The 13,977-nt window shown below is 41.2% G+C and overlaps 1 protein-coding gene across 7 annotated transcripts in view; it reads right to left on the minus strand.

The window, feature by feature from the left end:
- Positions 1-6,364: 6,364 nt before the first annotated feature.
- Positions 6,365-13,977, minus strand: part of RASGEF1B (RasGEF domain family member 1B) — a 522,412-nt gene continuing 514,799 nt past the window's right edge. For all 7 annotated transcript variants that reach the window (XM_081056600.1, XM_081056605.1, XM_081056606.1 and 4 more), the window contains one exon: positions 6,365-13,812. In XM_081056600.1, the coding sequence (XP_080912726.1) occupies positions 13,788-13,812 (25 nt within the window). In that variant the 3' untranslated portion in view covers positions 6,365-13,787. The remainder of the gene's footprint in view (positions 13,813-13,977) is intronic.

The following is a 13,977-nucleotide window of genomic DNA, read 5'->3' on the forward strand; positions in this document are numbered from 1 at the left end:
TCTCTCCTCTTCTTTTTTCTGTAACTGTAATTCAGGATGTGCTATTTCTTTTGCCTATTGTGTTAGTGCTCAGATTGTATCTTTGCGCCAAATGAAGCAATGACTTCTTGGCATTCACATCATACACTCTTGGTGTTTGTAGACAGTTATCATATCATTAGTCATTGCCTCGTTAGTTCTACTTTCATGTTTCCACATAAATGAATCCCTCCCACTCCCTCAGTCATGTCTGTCCTTACTCTCTGATCTTCTTCCAGTATTTGAATCTCTTTTCAGGCCCCAGAGCACCTCACTGACAATTTATTGTCTCAGGTAAAATACCAGAGATACCCAGAAGAAAAATATGGTTTGCCGACTCAGGGGAGAGTTAACCCTTTTTGTACAGCTCCAAAATTGGAACCAGGGACAAAGAAACTTCATTCCTGGACACCTTATTTGTATAAAATTTCCAAACTGTTTGAAGGGCTTGACCCTGAGAGCGAGTGCTTCCTTAAATTTTGGGTCCTATGTGTCTGACTTGCCTTGCCCTAGTTCTGCATAGTTGGTTACACAGCTGTGGATAACCGATACAAAAATCTTCTTGATTTGGCTCCTGAAAAGTTTCTTCTGGACAATCACAGGCCCTGTATTGTGGCGACCACTCCTTTAATCTCCCTGCTGTGTCCTATGATGTGTCCAGAGCACTCTTGAATCCTGAATCGCCTTCCAGAATCAGCCTCCATGGAGCATCAACATACTACAGTTCTTTTTCTTAGATTCTTCAGGTTCCTGCCTCCCTCGAGCTAGTCTGCTGGAACTTTTCCCTTTGGTACCACAAAAGTCTACCACCTGAGTTTTGTGCCTTTTCCTCCTATTGTTCTATTCACTTTTCGTGTTGAATGATACTGCACCTGTTCTTCTAACCACACACCATTTATTGTACCTTTGCTCAGCTAGTTCTTTTGCTAGAAGGCCCTCGTCTCCAGGTTTCTGAGGAAGGAACTGTTAGTGTGGAACCAGATCCCCTTAACCATATGTGATCCTTGAACTATTTATGGTACCTTTCCTCCAACTTCTCCATGCTCTACTGCTATTGGCTCACAGCAGCACCTACGACCCTCAGAGGACTGTTCTGGAGGTGCGTTGCCTATACGTGCTCTTCCATCAGGGTAGCACATAACCAGTGAAGGATTGGTGTGGAAATACAAAAGCCCAGCTCTTTTGCCTCGAGGGGAACAAACTCTGAGGCATAATCCATGCTCCAGAGCTCCCCACAGGAACAGGGATGAGGCCGAACCAGGGACTTCACCTGCAATTACATTTTTGCCTGGCTCCTTCCCATCCGTACATGATCTCCTTAACTCCTTCGCTGGGTTCTCCTGGGAGTACTCCCCTGGCATGCATCCCCCTGGAAAACTCATACCTGTGCTTCTAAGTTATGCTTAATAATCCTTCTGTGGAGTATCCCCGACCACTTCGGGAGAGAGAATCAATCCTCTGCCACTGCTGAGTTCTACAGCAACGTCAATGGCTGTATTTAAATAGGTCACATTTATAAGTCAGCAGACTGTCCATCTTGCTGGTCTCTGTGTACTTTGAAGGCAGGAACATGGTTATGGTACTATCCACTGGGTATCTCCTGTGGCAATTAGGGACACAGTACATACGTGTGGATTAGAAAACTTTACATTGACTTAAAATCTGCCTCCTTGTAATTTTCACTTTTGGGCCCTACTTGTTCTATTTTACACAATAGTCAGCTCCCTGACAGTGGTTATTTCCCATCAAGTCTTACCTTCAGGCTTTATAAAGCTGGGTCCAGCCAAAGTCTCACATGGCTTTGATTCCTAAAACTTCACTATACTTATGACTGTCTGTTTGGTGCTTCCGAGTTTGTCAATATCCATTTTAAAGTTTGGCACTCAGAACTAAAAACAATAGAATGACAAAAAAAAAAAAATCTTGGATGAAATAAAACAGATGTGGTTTAACAACCCAGTTGACTATAGACTTTTAGTCTTCCTCCATCTGAATGCAGAATTTTTCTTCATGAGACTGAGATGGCTGTTAAAAACACCTGTATGATGTTCCATGGAGAGAGGGGTCAGGTAAAATCACTAGGGCCCTTTACATGAACTTTTGTAAGACCCATTTTCTTCCACTTGAATTTTCAATAGTGAGTTTTGAACCTAACTTCAGTCTGTCAAGTTCCATTCAATTTGGTTTGATTTGTTATTGCAGCTAAACAAAACATTTTTGAATGTTGATGCCATATCAGTTTTATGAACTTTTCATTTTTCATGCTGATTTATGATAAAAAGGAGAGCAAGACCAGGATAGAGTCAGAATGGTGTCATTCCACTATAAACCAGTATCCAGGCAGACACTGACTTATTAATCCACAGTCCGTGGTAACCACTGTTCAGTGAGCTCTGAATTTTCTTGTGCTGTGATTCAGCCTGAACTTGTTTGCTAATAGGATGACATAAATACTTAAAATACTTTAAATACGTTTTAAATGGCCAAAATCAAGTTTTGACCTGTCTTGAGAATCTCCCTAATCTATGAGTATGGAGCAAAATTACATAGAAATTAAGAGCATGACATTTAGAGTCTGACACAGATAAATCTGAGTTGTACCACTTACTGATTTTGTGACTGGTTAAGTTTCTAACATCTCTATGCCATGGTTTCTCTACCCCTTAAATAATAATAATAATGGCTTCATTTCATAGTATAGTTGTAAGTAAATGAGTTTATCTGTATCACGAGTTTAATAGAGAACCTAGTATATAGTAGTAAGTTCAATATATGTTCTTACAAACCATTGGACATGTTGGGCAGGGGGTTACTGATTTGAAGGGGATCAATCAGAAGGCCTCATCTGAGAAGGAGACATCTCAGCAGAGCTGATGAAAAAGAGGCAATGAGCTGTGGGGCTGTCTGGGGAAGAACGCTCCAGACCAAGAAATGGGTTAGGACAAGACCTAGTGTGAGCACAGACTAGCAAGGAGAGTGACACTGGATCTGAATGAGCAAGAAGGAGGATGGTAGGATATGAGGCCAGAAAGGCAGCAGGGTTAGACCTTATAGGACCTTGGATTTCACTTTGAGTGAGATGAGAAGCCATTATAGGAATATGAGTAATGGGATGAATGACGTAAGCAGATGTGTTCTAAATGACTACCTAGCTGATATGTGGCATACAGGCCACAGGAAGGCGAGGGTTTGGGAGACTTTTGTAATAATCCTGCAAAAGATGATGGTGTCTTAATGTGGTGCATGTGGTAGAGGTGGTGAGAAGCAGTCGGTTTCTACATAAGTTTGAAGGTGCAGTCTACAGGACTACTGACAGTCAGTGACAGAAAGAGGAATGAAGGAAGAGGCCAAGCGATTTGGCCTGAGCAACCCAGAGCACCAAATCGGTGTTTTTTTGAGACAGGAAGATGGGAAGAGGCAGAGTTGGGAAATGCATCACTCATGTTAGGCGAGGTTATGCTGTAGTAACAAACCCCCAAGTGTACCCCCAAGGTACACTGGCCTAACCCACAAAAATCTCTTTCTCACTCACAATATACATCTGTTGCCAGTCGGCGAGGAGCTCTATTCAGAGTATTCACTCAGGGACCCAGGGAGACTGAGGCTTCATCATAGCCCTCTTCTGCCATCACCACAGCAGTGGAAAGGGAGGAAGTGAAGGCCTTTCAACTCACACTTCCTCAGACAAAGCCATTACCAAGCTCTGCCTAACTCCAAAGGGGACAGTGGGAAGTGCAATGCTACCACATACCTGGAAATCAGAGTGCTGGAAATATTTGGTGACTAGCACCCACGACTACCCATAGTGGAAAAATCAGGAGGCTTTTTGTTTTTCTTTTCTGGACAAGACCATCCTAGTGGAGGGTAGTATACAAAGCTGAAGTCTAGGGAATGACAGGAAGAGATGGATCCAGGCTTGTGGGGCCCAGATTTTATATCATTTTAGGGGGATATTCTTCAAGATAAAGAATTAAAGACTCAATTGTACAAGGGAGAGGCCTTAGTTTAAACTTCATAAGCATTACGGTGACTCCACCTGAGAAAGAAGGCCTAGAGCTATAAATATGGGGGAGTCACCAGGCTGCAGAGGATTTTAAAGCCACGGGACTGAATGAAGTCCCCTATGAAATGAATATAAATAAGAGTCCCTGAACTCTCGTGTAATCCAGCGTGTTGAGGCTGAGAAGCAATCAGCAAAGAGACTGAGACGCAGCCAGTCAGACGTCATCAACAACAAAACAATTTCCTTTCTCTTTACATGTACTTTGTGCTTGCTCTTCTATATGCTGCTCTTTACTTCTGTTATATCTCTTTTCTTGAATGTCTGCAGGGTAGAGAGTCTCAGATCATTTGACTTTTAATACATTCAGAAACTAGGATAGCATCTGACCAATTCAGTACAAAGGGAAACACAGCATTGCACCATCAGGACCAGGAGAAAGAACTGACTACACGTCAAAAGATTACATCTTAACTCCTAGTTCTGTCACCAATTTGTTAAATCACTAGATCAAAGTCACATAAATTCTCTGGACCTTAGTGTATGCGTCTGTGAAATGAGGGTGTATATTTTTTTTCTCCAGTTCTTTCCATCTCTACTAATTGACCCACAAATTCCATCTCACCATGGGTTGGGCTTCAGGACTGGATCACATCAGTTTCCACGATATGTTTTTAATTGCATTCACTGATTTGTGTAAACGTTTCAAGTTCTCTATTCATTTGACAATGATTAAGTTATGATACAATGTAAGGTAATAAATAAATGAAGTATGGAACCGAAAAGGTTGTTAGGCAATAAAATGGAATGATTATGGTTGTGGAGTTCAAGGTAACATGTAGGAAGCATCATCTAATCCCTTTATAAACCTCTTTACTTAATTAATAGCAGACTTCAGCTAATAAATAATGCAATCATAGAAGAGAGAGACTGTTAGTTTTCTAGGGCTGCTGTAACAAAAGAAACACAAACTGAGTTACTTAACCAACAGAAATGGATCATCTTCGAGACCTGGAGGCTAGAGGTCTGTGATGTAGGTATAAGCAGAGCTGGGCTCCCTCTGGAGATATGAGGGAAGGATCTTGTCCAGGCCTCACTCCTACCTTCTGGTAGTTCTTTGGCTTGTGGCCGCATAACTCCATCTTTCCATGGTGTTTTGCCCATGCGCATGTCTGTCTGTGTCCACATTTGCCCCCTTTTGAAGACTACGAGTTGTATTTAGGGGCCACACTAATAACCTTACTTTAACTTGACAATCTCTGTAATGATGCTCTCTCCAAATAAGGTCACATTTTGTGGTACTAGGGTTAAGACTCCCACAAATTTTCAGCCCATAACATAGACCTACTGTCAGCAGCTGCTCCCCAGCCTCAGTTCCTCTTCATTCTCCAGCCAGACACTGAGTCACCTCCACCCGAGGCTTTCATCTCTGTCTGAACACTTTACAAATCCATGTCCTCCTCTCCATCAGTCCTCCTGTTCTAGCATCTGGTCAAAGACAAGAATCTCCTACTCAGGCCCTCGAAGTTAACCTCCCCCAAGCCATCCTCACACTAATTCATCCTCTACTGAGTAGCCGGTGCTCTCCTGCTACTAGAATGCACCCCTGACCTCAGCACCTCCCTGTTAAACATCCTCCAGTGGCTCCACATAGACCTTTAGCATAAAGTACAATTTCTCAGGGCAGAGCCTGACTCTTTAGTCCATCTGGATGCTGACTGCCTCTCAAGCCTCAGGTTAAACCCTAACTCGGCCATGACAAACATGAGGTGGTTCTTTGAATAGAACATTTTGTCTGTGCCCTTTTGCAGGTCTGCTGCCAGAATATCAAGATCCTCTGTGCCAACGAGTAAAAGGTGGCTTATGAGGGAGGATGAATTACAACAAAGCACCCCTTCCTCTGGGTGGAGGCTACCTAAGTTCAGGCTCCATACATAGCTTGGTGAGTGAGGGTTGGTTGGATTTCTGTCCCCAGTCACCTTCCTCAGAGCAGAATAAAATGATACGTCTGTGTATGTCTGCCCGGCCCTGTACCCACATGCAGTAGGAGTTCCCTAGGTAAAAATTCATAAAAATCTCAGGTTTGCATTTACCATGAAAAATCCTCTGCTCTCCCAAGCTGGTTAGCTAAGAATAAGGATTTCATAGGCGCACCAATGACAGACCTACTCCCAGCATCTCTTGTACTCTAAGGGTGATTACCTCAGAAGGTGAGCTCCTTCAGTGTAGATGCTGGGAATTATTCCCACGTCAGTAGTTTTGGCACTTCACAGAGTATGTAGCACACCTTGGTACTCAGTAAATGTAATCTCTAATGAGATTTTTCCTTTTTTTTTTCTTGACCATTAAAGAATATGTGAATTCAAAAGTGTTGGACTGGCTGAAAAACACCACGAATAATTGAAGGGTATAAACCCAAGCAGAGAGAGTCCCAGGCAGTCTGGCTTGCTTTAGAAGGAAACTACTCAGTGTCAGGGGAACAGTTCTAGATTGTGGTTCTAGTCCCAGGCTAGTCCCCAGCCAGTTAGATGGCTCAATAAATCAATCACTTGATAGTACTATTAAGCTCTTATCATTGTATGGCTTTACAAGGGCTTCTTGTCCACGTTTCTCTTCTCACTGCCTAAATTTTTAAATTTCACTGTATTATATGCCCTAGAAAGCTAGCATGAAACAATTCTCAGCCAATCACATAATATTGTGACTTAATTAACAAGTTTAGGTGTGTTAAATTGCTAGCTAAGATGCAGAAATGGACATCTTGATTTTGAGAGAAGAGTGAGGCGAAGATCTCAGATACAGAGCATGTGGAGAAGGTAGGATGCGATGTAGGAACTTACCAACTGTACTTGGAATAGTATTGTCTGTTACTGATAGGGCTGAGTTTCCACTCTTCATTCCCCAGTCTCCTGCAGCTGTGGGGCAAGTGACCACTGACCTCTTGGGGACCAGGTCCATTCCAAGCAAGGATAATTGATAGGACTCTTTGTCAAAGCAAACACGAGAGACTCTCCAGACACAACACCTGGGAATTGTGCTGAAAGAGGCAGTCAACAGAATTATCTTCCCTAATTCTCTTCATCTCCACTAGAACTGATAGTGCAATTGAGGAGAAAGTGTCTGGGAATGAAAAGCCCAACAGCCTACACCCGGACCTGGATGAGGGCCGAGTAAAACTCCCTTCAGTGTTGTTCCATCTTGACAGAGCATGGACTGGAAAAATAACTCAAGGAAAAAAATCCAAAGAACTGTTTGCCCTGTACTCTGAACTCTCTGAACACAAGAAATTCTATTAGTAAGAATATTTTGGTAATAGGCCTGCACCCTCACCTCCTTTCCCATTTGTTTTTGACCATCACAGCAGGACTGAATTTATCTATAAGCCAAGAGAATATCCTGAAGCAAAGAAAGCATTTTATAATTTTTGAGCCTTTTGGGGGGCAACGAAGGACCTCTTGGGTTATTCTTAGTTTCCGTCTAAGTCCAAACTGGCTGAGAGCAAGCACTCCAGCCAGCTCCTCATTGTCCTGTTAATTTTTGAATAGGTGGAGAGGGATTGGTGATGCCTATTTCCCAGAATTATATAAAGTTTATTTTATGGCGTTAGTTCAGTAAGTTACTGTCACTGAAAATAATTCTCCTAGTTACCTAGCTCTATTCACTTACCTAATATATATTTGTATAGCAAAGCTTGTAATTTCCCAAGAGAACATATTTTCTAGCTTCATTGTTGTGTTATTAGATTTTAAATGAGTTTGAGTATTTCAGAAACTCTAACACTGCTGAAGTCCTAACTCTTGTTAAACTAACTCTCCCACTTGGCAAAAGTTTTGTTATTTACATATCCCTCTACATTTTTCTTCCTCTTCTAAGCTATTTTTTATTCCTTTGATCTTTTCTCTTCCTGGATTGGGATTCAAAGAGCATTTGTAGCCCAAGGAAAGAAGGTATCCATCCTCCTGGGAAAGAAGGTATCCATCTTCCTGGGACTGGGTCATGCCCTTAGTAGGACTTCCTCTAACAGGTACATCAAATTCAGTAGCTGACCACAGTCTGGGCAGCCTGCAGAGGCAGTGATCCTGTCGTCCAAGGAATGAAACTTGACAAAATGCAGAAGTAGACTCTAATCAACACTTGTCTGAGTCTTGGTCTTTTAAGCCAACTAGTGACTCATTTATAAATGACTAGGTATGAACAGGCACTTTATATGTGATTTTATCTATATAAATAAGAGCAATTAATGCAGCTACTATGGCAAAGATGTAATCTACAGAAGAAAGTTATTTTTGTAGTCTTTGGACACTATGCTTTCTTAACTAGTTCCTTTGAAATCATCCAACTAGTTTTGCATGAAATATGTTTTCTGGTTTCTGGTCTGGGTAGCAATCACTCTTTACTACAAAGAACTCTGTGCTGTTGTGTGACATGGGCTACAACTGGACGAGTGAGTTGAGCCTATATTGTTCCTTTGTCTCCTATCTAGTAGCAATTAGCCTCTTATCCCTTCCCTCTTCAAACACAATGATAGTCAACACAAAAGAGCCAGGCAGAAAAATGAGAATGTTGAAGGCACAAATGCAGGATGCTGTGTTTTCTTGCTAATTCACCTTTCAGTTCAGCAAGCTGAGAAAGTGCTTTCCCAAACCACAGACTCTTAGACCCGGAATGGCCATTCCACATCACTTAGTCCAGACCCATTACTTAGAGATGAGGACACTGAGGTGAAAAAGGCGGGGAGACTGCCCTAAAATCCCAGAAATCTAGGGAGAGTGAAGTTTAGCCCTGAGTTCTCACATTCCATATCTACTACTCTCATAGAATGTATTTCAAACTTATCCCATGACCTTAGACAATATTGATTCCAGTTTTGTTTTGTTTTTAATGATGGATTTGTATATTATTTTAGAAGATAGATTTCTTATCATGATTATTGGTACTAATAAACATATAACTAAAAAGCACTAGTAAACACTAATAATTATTGGAGTGTTACCAGTCTAGTTAGTAATCACAATTGTACAAAAGAGCTTTGGATTTCCTTTGCTGATCTCCGGGGGTAGTGCCATCCATGAGAAGGGATCAGAATCACTTAGATTTATACTCATTCCCCAAATCCAGATATCGTAGGTGGACATTTGAAATTTACTCAATTCAAAGCAAAAACCTGTGACTGTCCAATACCCAGACTAATAACTGGCTGCCATGGGTTCAATGCATTCACTCCCCACACAGCTCACTTGCACTTAAGAAGATTCCTAATCACGTTGCAAAAAGTATAACAATGCCCACAGTCCTCCAACAGCTGATCTCCACCGAGCTAACAGCATAGTTTGCTGAACTCACTTTCCCCACAATGATTCACCCAGAGAAAGATGATTTCACACTAACTTTCATTTTCTCCCAGCAGCACAGGTGGAAAGAGGGAAAGAAAACAAACTTTGTTTCACAGTAGAAAGCCCACTGGTTTGGCAACCGTCAAGGAGTACATAATTTTTTTGTTTATTCTAAGAAATATCATTTCTCTTCTTCCTCTTTAATTCCCTAAATTATTATCTACAAATCATGACTTTGAAGTCCTAAAATGTTGGATTATTTGCCCATTTAAACTTAAGTATGCTAACAGTTAACAATATTTAAGATAGCTGTCTCATCGTGTCCAGAATGTGATTGCACACATTTGGATGTTTCCTCTCCTATTAGATGGAATCTTACAGTAATGAAGCAGGGTTTTAGGCTGGCAGGATAGGATTCAAATCTGCTGAAGGCTGCTAGCACTCAAAAGGGAATTGGCTACTTGGGAATTACCTCATTGAGTTAATAAAAATATCTATACAGAGGGTGCCAAAAAAGTGTATATACATTTTAAGAAAGAAAAAAACTGTATTAAAATTGTAATAATATATACCGATAACCAAAGATGAAGACAAGTCACGTTTGACTTCTGTAATTACAAGAGGTGCTCAAAGTGGTTACCATCAGTGTCCAGACACTTCTGATTACGGCGAACTACTGCTTGGGCAACATAGACCAAAGTGTCCACTTGTATACATTTTTCTGGCACCCCCCTGGTATGCACACACCTCCATCAAGAGTTGATTCTTAAGAACAGAATTAAGGCAGAGGTCTATTTTGCATAGTGCCAGCCTTATTTGCTAGTTTTGAATGACAGGTCCCTAACTTATAAGGATTGTATATGTAAACCTAAAACCCCAACATCTCTTGTTAGCAATGAGCAGAATCCAGTACTCTTGATTACATGAAGCAGAGAATCGAGGCAACAATCTGATCATTCACAGGAAAAATCTTTGGCTTGAATTCTCCAGAAAGTGCCCATGAGAAAATTGCCCATTTTTTTTTTAACCTCTAGAAGACCAAGTCTGATAGAAGTCTTTCCTTTTAAAATATCTTAAGGGTAAAGCTAATAGAGTTGCCATTAGAATACCTTCAAGTTTTATATGTTTGGCTAGTAGTTCCCAGGTCACTAAGCATATTCCCCCACACACACCAGAAAATGAATTTAGGAATTCTTTTGAACCCTTAGCTGCAAAAGACAATTAGCCTAAACCTCTTTTCTAGCCCCAGTTGTGCATTCTTCATCAGAATAGTAAAATACATTTGGAATAGTTGAAGGCACTGTCTTTTGTTGAGACAGGCCATAGGGTAACCAAAATGCACCGAAGCAGAAGGTAGAGAAGCTTAATAATCTATAATTCAACATTCTTATATAGTTCAGCAACTCAACTTCTAAAGAGGGCGGTGCTTTCTTACGATTCTAATCAGAGGAAGCATATAGGGAACAATTGGAAAAAGAAAGTACAGAAAAAGGTTAAAGTGCACTAGAAGTACAAGAGAGGTGAGGAAATTGGCAGGGGTGCCACAGCCAGGCAAAATGGAGAAGCAAAGCAGAAAACCTTCTAAGACCCATTTCCCACGATGTCCCTTGTTAGAGGAAAGGCAGGCAACCCCTGGGGAACTTGCACCTGGGTTCTCAGAAACAAGGGATGCTTCAAATAGTGAAAGGTGCACTCTTCTTTCTCCACCAAAGTCAACGTGCTCTGAGGCTCCCTCCAGGTCTCAACTCAAAGCCTACAGCTTTGGAACATTCTGAATGGAAATCTCCTGACTGACACTGTCTGCTGCTGTTTACGCTTGTATTTACCCAGGCTTCCAGCCAGCCACATAAATTATAAATGCATCTATAACATGCTGGGGAGTCCAAATCCACAACACAGCACTAAGAGGAGGACAGTAAATGATTTCCACAAACGAGTTAATACATGGTTTAAACCTCTGGCTTATCTGAACATTAAAGCAAGAGGCTATGCATGAGAGTGGTAACTGAAAAGTTTTTCATTAAATTGCCTCAGAATCACATTTTTTATGTCTAATACCACTTTAGGAAATTTTCTTCCAGTAGCCACATTTAGGTATCAAATGCTATAATGAAGAGCTGATAGCATTTTTGCAAATTCATTGTAATGCTCAAAATAACCTCTTAGATCAGGGGTCAGCAAACTTTCTGTAAAGGTCCAAAGAGTAAATATTTGAGGCTTGGGAGGCCATCCAATCTCCGTTACAACTGCAAGACTCTGTAGCAGAAAGCAGCCACAAGAAAAATGCATGAGTGTTCCGATAAACTTTATTTATGGATGCTGAAATTTGAATTTCATAGAATTTTCATGTGCCGGGAAATACTATTTTTCTTTAGAATTTTTTCAACTACTGTTACATTATGGACCATAACAAATGGGCAGATTTGGCCAGCAGCCCAGAGTTTGCAGACCTCTGACGTAGATGGTTAAAGATAAACATTGCTTCTGTCACAGAAACAACAATAGGGGCACCAAGTTCAGGGAAAGGCAGTGCAGGGGAAAGGAGGCAGGACTTGGGGGTGTCTGCTACTCTAAGCAGATTCCAAGACCAGCAGTATCAGCAGCACCTGGGCCCCACACCAGACCTACAGAATCCAAACCTGCACGTAAGACCCAGAAGTTATTTGCAAGTTTGAAGGTTGTACTGAAGTTTAGAATGGCTTGGCAGTGTGGTTTACAGCTTGAGCTCAGGAATTAGAAGGCCTACTTCAAATCACTGGGCCTCTCATTAGCTATGGGGCCTCGGACAAGTCATTATTTTTATGAATATGCCTGTTTCGACACCTAAAAAGTGGGGATCATAATCTATGCTAAACACTTAGAAAGTTCCTGGCCAGTAATGTTTATTAAATGCTGAATAGGATTCATTTTCAGAAAATCAATGCTCACACACAGACTCCTAAGCCCACTTCCCTCATGGACACACACATTGTTAGCCAGCCACTTGAGCTGAACTTCTGCGACTACAGCCCACCCCCACCCAACAATCCCATCCATAAAAGAAAAGAAAGACGCCACAACTCCTGGCCGCAGAGTGTGAAATATATTGATGGTTGTAAAGGGACAACTTGGAGACATTTCCGGTCTGCTGAGATGGCGGGTTGCATATATACATGCTCTGTTTTTTGAAACCATGTCATTAAGTTTTCAAATACATCTGTGTTTTCAACATGTTTTGTTCTTTTCATTAGCACAGTTTACTACTCTACAGCTTCTCCTAGAGTAAATAAATATAATGGCTATTTGCAGAGCAACTACAGACTTTAGATGTTTAACAAGGTGAACTGTTTCACAATTAGATCGACTTTTGAGTTAACAGCAAGATGTTTTTCATTTGCTTTGTTCACTGCTGTAGTGGGGGTGGTGGTGATGGTGGTGGTAACTTTTCCAATTTATTCTTTGTTCACATGTTTAGTCACCAACAGCCTCCGAAAGGCAATAAAACATAACAGTCTGTTCAAAAAATTAAATTGTAATTAGGCCATGGGTTTTTTCCAAGACCCTTAAAGTCAGATAATTTAAATTTACAAGAGAAAAAAAAAATAGGCGTCATGGAAAACTAACAAAAAACTACTGAAAAAATACATCTGTAGAACACAGTGGTCAGTTGTAAACAGCTTGGAAGGGCAAACAACAAAAAAACAAAAAGTCCTTCTAGAATGTTTAGCAGTCCAATGACAAACTCTGCTTTTTTTTTCCTAGTGGCTATTTTCCTACCACAGTGTTGAGCTTCATTATTATATTAAATAACTTATATGGGTAAAAAGGAGTTTGCTAACCAGCAGCCAACTCAAAACCTCGTCGGAAGAGGGAGGAGAGGAATTCACAACACAGCACAGACAAAGGGAAACAAAGTCCACAGTCAGGTTTCAACCAGACTTTTTCCCTCCTGGCAATACTGCTGAGCTGAAGTCTGGGATCTAACTGGAGGGTTTTTTTCCCTCTCCCGCCTCTCCCTTTTTCATTTAAGTTAACAAAGAAACATGGGCTTCCTAAGAGCCAGCACTCAGCTGGGCAAGTCCCATTAGCAGCAAATGTTCAACCAAATACACACACACACACACACACACACACACACACACACACACACACACACACACACACACGAAAGCTCCATCCAGGTGCAGAGCTGTGATTCACATGGAAATTCCAAGAGATGAATCATGTGCAGAGCTGGGATCTTCAGAGGATTCTTTCTCAAGTGTCTTCAGTGAACATTTCAGTCTCAAAATCTGAGTCAATCTGTCAGCTGTGGGAAATACGTTCACCATCTGCTGCTGAGTGAGCTTGCTCGTGGACTTGGTGACTTTCTGTAGTGCTACATGCCGACAGCCGAGGCCAGCCCCTCAGTGATCTGCCCGATGCAGAAGTAGCAGCAGCAATCAGCATCCCATTCGTTAAACTCTGCCTAAGAGGCTCGACCTGAGTAATAAAAAAGACAATGTAAGAACAAATGGGTCAGATTATCTAACACAGGATGAAAATGCCTTGCCTACTATTAGTTTCATTTTTCCTACTTTTAGTGTTTTTTTTTTGTTTTTTTTTATTTAAAGACAAGAAGAAAAAAATATTAAGTGTTGAAGTCCT

Source organism: Rhinolophus hipposideros, assembly GCF_964194185.1.
Source record: "Rhinolophus hipposideros genome assembly, chromosome: 1".
Classification (NCBI taxonomy): Eukaryota; Metazoa; Chordata; class Mammalia; order Chiroptera; family Rhinolophidae; genus Rhinolophus; species Rhinolophus hipposideros.